The following is a 7,707-nucleotide window of genomic DNA, read 5'->3' on the forward strand; positions in this document are numbered from 1 at the left end:
GTAGTAGACCCTAGATTTTCTCATTCTCTTTCTCTTCGCTAACAGCGGCTACCTTACAAAAGATTTCTTCTCAATTTATTACTTTTTAAAAATATATATATTTCTGAAATTGTGATATGAATTCACAACAATATGTGAAGAAACCCAATAAAAGATGGTTTGAACAAAGTATCGTGTAGACATTGTTGAAGCCTTGAACCGTCATTACCGATGATAAAGACTAGATAAATTGAAATGCACAAAGAATTTCCTAAAATCTCTCAAGAATCAAAGGTGATAAGTTTGGTTGTGAATGCCACAAGATTAACTTGATAAGTTCAAGAGTTCTTTTAAGAACCAAGAGGATCACAAGACACACAAGGAGAATAATTTTTTGAATACCAATTTGTCCTCTTTAAAATTCGTACTACCAGATATATACTTGGAACATCCCTCCAAGAATAGGTCAATGTAATCATGAATTACAACTATCAAAACAATCACAAAAAGTTAGTTATAATCAGAGTTCCCACGTTTTTTAGGTTTCCTGCGACTCTAAAGGCAGTCGAAATAGACAAAGGAGCAGAATAATCGATGGCCCAGCCATCAACATTTCCATATTATCCTGGACTAACAATTCACACCTTTTTATGGGTCAGACCATGGCTACTCAGACATCCTCCTCATTTACTAATCCTTGTGATTTAACAACGATTCACACCACTTTTATTGTGTAGACCATGCTAGTGTGCGATTGCATAGCATTAGCCTCTTACACATCTATTGATGACATAGGACTAAGCACTTGATATTCTCGAGCCCATCAATGGTCTTTTTAGAAGTCAGCCGCCAATTCTGCTGTACGAGCATTTTATAGCTTCCTTTGAAACTTGGCTCGAAGTCTTGAATGGGCCACGAGAAAATGACAAGGTCTAGGCAAGTTCAGCTCATTTCCATTGTTATAATCGCATTGTCCGCTCCTTGAGAGGATCATACCTAAGGTATGTGCTTCGAAGCGTCCAGTGATAGGTGGGCGTTCCAAATGATTTGATGGGTGCTGAAACTTCAGGTGGCAGATCGAGAGAGAAGACATTGCCGAGAGCTGATGGTGCCGCTTTTATATTATGATGGAAAAGTTCAAAATCCTGCAAGGAAGGGTAGGAAAGATAAAAACAAAATGAAAAAATCTGGGTTTAATAATCTCATGGAAGTGAGGAAGTATGAGAATTCAGTCATGGAAGATTCCTCGTTGTCTGCTGTTTCTCAAAATGAGGCACCAGATTCTGGTCGAGCATCTGACAATTCAACCACCCTGAATGCCACAGATGATAATAAAATTGGTAATAATATCCTTGCATCAAATTCCGGTCTTCCTTGTTCCGTTAATGGGCCTACTAGGGAGGACAATGCCACCCAAAGCATTCAAGGAGATTATGTTAATGGTTCTAGTGAAAGTTTCTGTAATATAGGTTCAGAGTGTTATAATTTATCAAATGATATGATTGAAAAGCAAACAATATCTTTAAGATTAGAGACCTTAAATTGTAATGTACCTTCTGCTGTGCCTGCATTGGGGCTTGATAATGTTTTGAGCAATGAAGATAGCAATTTCCAGAATTGTGAAAATAGAAGTGAATGTGATGTAAAATCAACTTTCCCTGACAAACCAATCCGAGCTTTTGACATAAAAGATGAATCTGTTCTGGTTAGGGAGCAAGAGAGTGTAAATGCATTTGATACAGGACCCTCCAATTCTTCAGAGCACCCACCAAATGAGTGGCCCAATGTTACTCCTGTTTATTTTCCATCTGTTAGTTCACATCTCCCAGCTGCCACTGATCGATTGCATCTGGATGTTGGTCGGAACTGGCATAATCACTTCCAGCAATCCTTCATACCCACAATGCATCATGCAAGAAACTCTCCAATTGAAGGCGGGTGTAAGCCAATTCTGTCTCGACCATTGTCAATGAGTTTAGATTGGCCTCCAGTGGTTCGAAGTACTTGTGGACTGGCTCCCTCGGTAACCTATAATTATGATTCTGGATTTATCTCAAGGCGGCAGTCTACTTTCCCACAAAGTTTAAACGCTCACAGTGTGCAGCTTAATGCTCCTACCACTGATGATGAAAGGAAGTATTCTGGGGACTTCACAGATTCACCCGATCTAACAAATGCACAGGAACTAGCAGATGAATGTGACAGCCACTGGATATCAGAGGAAGAAGTTGAGGTGCATGCTGTTTCCGGGATAGATTATAATCAATACTTTGGTGGTGGTGTGATGTACTGGAATCCTTCTGATCTCCCAGGGACGGGTTTTTCTCGACCTCCTTCCCTTAGTTCTGATGATAGCTCATGGGCTTGGCGTGATGCTGACATGATTAGGGCTGTTGATGACATGGTTGCATATTCTTCTTCATATAGTACTAATGGTTTGACTTCACCTACTGCTGCTTCATTCAGTTCTTTTGATCCTTTGGGGCCTGGACACCAGCCTCTTGGTTATGTAATTCCAGGAAATGAAATACCTGGCAAGATGTTGCATTCCTCATCAACATTGGCAGATGCGGGGGCTGAAGAGGACAGTTCTGGATCTTTGCCAAATTTACCTAGTGATGTTGAAGGGAAGACAGGAGATTCCCTTCCTTATCCTATTTTGCCACCAATCGTCGTTCCAAATTGGTCGAGGGGATCAAGAGATTTTAAGCGTAGTCATGATCACAAAAGCCCTTGTGTTCCTTCTACGAGGCGGGAGCACCCTCGGATAAAGCGGCCACCGTCACCTGTAGTGCTTTGTGTTCCAAGGGCTCCACGTCCACCACCGCCTTCCCCTGTGAGTGACTCCAGAAAACTAAGGGGTTTTCCAACTGTTAGATCTGGCAGTTCCAGCCCTAGGCAATGGGGTGTGAGAGGTTGGTACAATGATGGAAATAACTTGGAGGATGCTTGTTTGCGTATGGATGGTGCTGAAGTTGTTTGGCCTTCTTGGAGAAACAATAATCTGTCAGCTCGTCCAATGATTCAGCCTCTACCTGCAGCTTTGCTGCAGGATCGGTTGATTGCTAAGCTAGCTCGTGATCAGGAACATGTAAGTATGGCACCTATTTTATATTGTTCTAAAGTTTCTCTGGTGTTTTGCAATGCATTTATTAGATGAAAATATCATTACACAGCCAGACGTTGCAATCCCTCTGCAACCACCAGAGTTACAAAGCTGTCCTTCATGGAAGACCTCAATTTCTTTGATGCACAGCCTCCTCCGTGATGAGATTGACTCATTCTGCAAGCAGGTACAAGGCTTTTTTTTCCATGATCATGATCACCATCATCGTCTGTCATTATGGCCATCATCATTATTCTAGGATTTTTTTTCTCCACTCAAAATTTGCATTGAGAATTTGTAGCTTTGCCCTTATTGACTCCAATAATCCATGTGACATTACAAATATGATGGTGTCCAAGGTTGCTGCAGCAAATATGGCCAGGAAGCCCTACATAAATTGGGCAGTCAAGCGAGTTACACGATCTCTCCAAGTCCTATGGCCCAGGTCTCAAACACACATATTTGGTTCAAATTCAACAGGTTTGTCCCTTCCAACAAGTGATGTGGACCTTGTGGTTTGTCTCCCTCCAGTGAGAAACCTGGTAAAATTCTTGATTCAATAACTACTTTACCCTGTGCTAGTACTTTTATGGCAAACACCTTATATGCAAGACATATGCTATAGGAACCCATTAAAGAAGCTGGGATATTGGAGGGTCGTAATGGTATCAAAGAAACATGCCTTCAGGTACGTTGCCAATTATGTACATCGGTATTGTAGTAGTAAGGCAGTTGTGGCAAAACAGCTGTTTGTGTGAGTTATATATTTCTTGATGTTCTTTATCGTGTAGTCTGAAACTCTTTGGGTTCTCAATAAAATCCAATAAAATTGTAAATGTTATACCTAAGATCGTAACTGTTTAAAATATACTGAGATATTCTATACAATCAGATTAAGGGAAATCTCATTGATGTCACATTGAATTACCTGAGAATCAATGTTGCTCACAACAACAGTGTTATTGGTGCTTTTAGGAGTTGAAAATAAGCCAATATTTTGCACCTTCTCAACCATTTTCCTTGATTACTGTCCTTCTACAAACATTTCTAATTACTGCCAGAAAACTCAGAAATAATTGGAGCTGATAATGAATGACAAATGTGTTAGGAGCCTTTTGGCAGTGGGTGCAACTTGGTGTAATGTGCGTTAATGTTATTTATTTCTCTTTTTTAAGAGCAGATGAATTCATCAGTACTAATATCATCAAACATACTTCAAATTATTATTTCTTTTCGTTGAGAAGTATAGGAATGCTTTAGGTAGGAGTTATCTAATTTAATATATATCCCTCTAAGTCCTTTGCATAGTTAAAAAAATTGGTCTGATATAATTAGCAAAAAAGAAAAAAAGAAAGATCAGATATAATAAAACTGTGAATGATTACTGGCCTTGTGAATTCAAGCCAAGCTTATTGGTTAATTTTTTTCCCTTTCCTTTATGTAAGTACTTTTAGTGTCTATCATTGGTGTTCAAGGTTGTTGATCAACGACTTGTTTGGCCTTTCTATACACATTCAGTCAACTTTAGCTGGTAGCTAAGCATGGGTTTCTTGGTTATTTAGCCAAAGTTTCATTGCACATTGTGGATTTCTGGTATTGGGTGGAACTTGATGTTGGAATTAAGAGATGGATTAGAGGTTCCACAATTTTAGGTCAAACAACAACATTCTTTTCTAGACCTGCATGTTACCATGCTTAATTGGACTTCCATTACTGATTTCTTTTACACTAAAGATCATCAGGGTTTTGGAAAGGGGTCTTGAGGGCCCTGATTTAGCATGCTGATAGTAGAAGAATGTTGATGCATGGCCTACTGTATTGGTCCTAATCTGATGCAGAATTTTTCCATTTGGTTCTGACCACTGCCATTAGATTTCTTTAAGTGTTCCTCACTCTCCCTCTTTTCATTTTAAACTATTTTTATTATTACTCTTATAAAAAAGTATAAAATAATAGTAATAATAGTAATAATAATTTATTGGTAAGTAATTGCAATTATTATTATTATTATTTCCTATCTAAAAAGAATTTAATACCTCAGTGAAGGCCAATCTTGATACCAAGACTTTATTTGATGAAGTGTGAATTTTAGCATTTAATCAAGCTAATGATGGTTAGCTGCCATGGAAGTTCATGGCAAATGAGATTTGCATGACCAAGCACCTTTTAATAAAAAATCTTGAAATGTATACATCAATTACAAACTGAAATTCCAAAGCAAGGAGTAAGGGAGCTTTTGAAGTGACAGCAAAGTCTGTAATCTTTACTTTTTAATGGTGTGACTTTTTTTTTGAATGAGATGTTAATTTTTGCAGGTGAATGATTAGATACACAATCTTGTTTTCAACAGCTTATGTTTTCAATATATATATTTTTTCTAAACTTAGTTCTTCTAAATATTTTGTTTGTGGTGCATGGCATTTGTATCTATTTCAAAATGGTAAATTTTTTCTCACCATTAGTGTAAACATAAACTAAATTAGATTCCTAGAAGAGGGTGCATAAACTTGTTGATACTGATTATTGTGGTTCTGTTCATGATTTTTTTTTTATTTTTCTATTTTATGTGTAATTTAAATTGCTTTTGTTGTTGTTCTTTGCCAGTTAAAAGATTGAGATTTTGTTGTATTGGTATTTCAGCATGCAGCTAGGTATCTTGCCAACCAGGAGTGGGTAAAAAATGATTCCCTTAAGACTGTGGAAAATACAGCTGTAATGCCTCTTCTTTTAAACTCTGTTAATTTTGCTTCTCTTTAATCTTATATGTTTCTTCTTATACTGTTCCCCTTTGCTCTTAGATACCTATTATTAAGCTTGTGGTCGAAGTACCTCACGATCTCATTACCTCTTCTGCCTCTAATGTACAATCACCTAAGGAGGAGACAACTCACATGAATGGTGAACAAGGCAATAATGTTTATTCTGATACGGTTGTTCTAGAAGATTCCGCTCTGCCAAAATGTGCACAGATAGATTGTGATACTACCAATGATTCAAAATCAGTTTGTCTTGACATCAGTTTTAAGTCACCATCACATACAGGATTGCAAACTACAAAGCTGGTAATTTTGTTTGGAATATAGTACTTTTAGCTATAAGATCCTTACCTTTTAGATAGTTATTAGAATATCTACTTCAAGTTCTACCCATGGTTCACTCAATTTTGATAAAAGGTTAATTTAAGTTTTTGGGGTTAATGCCCCTGGATTACCCAACAGCTGGTTTTGGTAGGTGGGGTCAGTTTCCCATAGGTTTTACTGGCAAGAGGCGAGTCCAATGTGCTCTTCTTTAGAAAGGTCCCGACATATAAATAATAATAATTAAAAAAAACGAAGTCTTTTCATAGATTTGATCAACTATGCACTTTTGTTGCAAGATATTAGACATGGTAATGTGGGTTCTAGTTAGCTCAATTGGTAAAATCCCTTGTCTTCAAATAAGAGATCTAGGGTTCAAACCCTACCTATACTAAAAACCAATTGGTATCATGGCTTGAAGATAAAGAACAATCATCATGGAGCGGATGCCATAGTGTGAATTCTATCATACCTGTGTAAAAAATATATATAATACAGATGGTAACAAGGGTTTGCTTAACTGCAATTAATCATTGCTGATGATGTACTTTAGCTTAATTGTGATAGTGTAAGAAGAATAAGAGGTTAAGGGTTTCTTGGTTTCACTTATCAAAGGGTCTTACTGTTGAGCAGTTTCTATGTTTCTTAGTCTTGGACTAGAGCTTGTAATCCATTTCTTAAACCAACTTCAGAGGAACATCAGGGCGTGCATGCCAAAGATTGATGTTTCAGTTGAAGACTCTTATGGCCTGTTTGGATTGAGGGGGAGGGAGGGGAAATAGAGGGGATTAGAGTAGAGTTGGTCAGACCATTAAGGGCTGTTTGATACATGGAATCCTGTGTTCTCATGAAAGTTTACATTCTTGAGTTCTTGGATTCCTGGGGTATGCCCTCTTCTTTAAGAAGCAAAATTGACTTGTGGGTTCTTATTGTACTTGAGGTTTTGAAAGTATTGTACATCTATTGTCTTTTCTCAAAAAAAGCAAGTATGGTACATTAATATGTGTCTGTCAGTGTTCTTGTGAGGAAGGCTTATTTAGATCACTTAATTGCAATTTGATGAGCTGGTTTGGAAATGTTATATGAAAATTAGTTTGAACAGAATCCCACCCTACCCCCCCCCCGCCCTCTCTCCCTCTCCTCCTACACAGTAATCCAAAAAGAAAAGGAGAAACTGTCCAATAAAATGTTACTTTGAAAGGCCGAAGTTTTCTGTAAAGTTGCAGAAACCGGCCAGATGGATTTGACTTCAAATTAGGATGCCACCACAATCTTGGTGGTCTTTACCTTTCTGTGTTTTCTGCCTTAGCTTTGGACACATTTTCCCAATTAGTCCTTCTGAGGTTTTATTTTATTTATTTATTTTTTTAAGTATTAAATTCCAAATCATATTTCAAGTTCTACATATTTTTTTTGTTTTTGTACAGGTTAAGGAGCTGACTGAACAATTTCTAGCGGCTACACCCCTTGCTTTGGTACTGAAACAGTTCTTGGCAGATCGTAGCCTGGACCAGTCATATTCTGGGGGTTTAAGTTCCCACTGTT

General features: G+C 37.8%; 1 protein-coding gene across 1 annotated transcript; it reads left to right on the forward strand.

Moving 5' to 3' along the window:
* Window positions 1-1,084: 1,084 nt before the first annotated feature.
* On the forward strand, window positions 1,085-7,703 carry LOC115973752 (the record flags this gene model as incomplete). Its single annotated transcript, XM_031093996.1, has 7 exons — window positions 1,085-3,070; window positions 3,156-3,272; window positions 3,445-3,627; window positions 3,711-3,773; window positions 5,726-5,797; window positions 5,884-6,147; window positions 7,590-7,703. Coding segments are annotated over exons 1-7 (2,799 nt in total), but the record flags the coding sequence as incomplete, so codon positions are not given.
* Between the last annotated feature and the right edge of the window lie 4 nt (window positions 7,704-7,707).

Source organism: Quercus lobata, unplaced genomic scaffold, assembly GCF_001633185.2.
Source record: "Quercus lobata isolate SW786 unplaced genomic scaffold, ValleyOak3.0 Primary Assembly Scq3eQI_363, whole genome shotgun sequence".
Taxonomy (NCBI): Eukaryota; Viridiplantae; Streptophyta; class Magnoliopsida; order Fagales; family Fagaceae; genus Quercus; species Quercus lobata.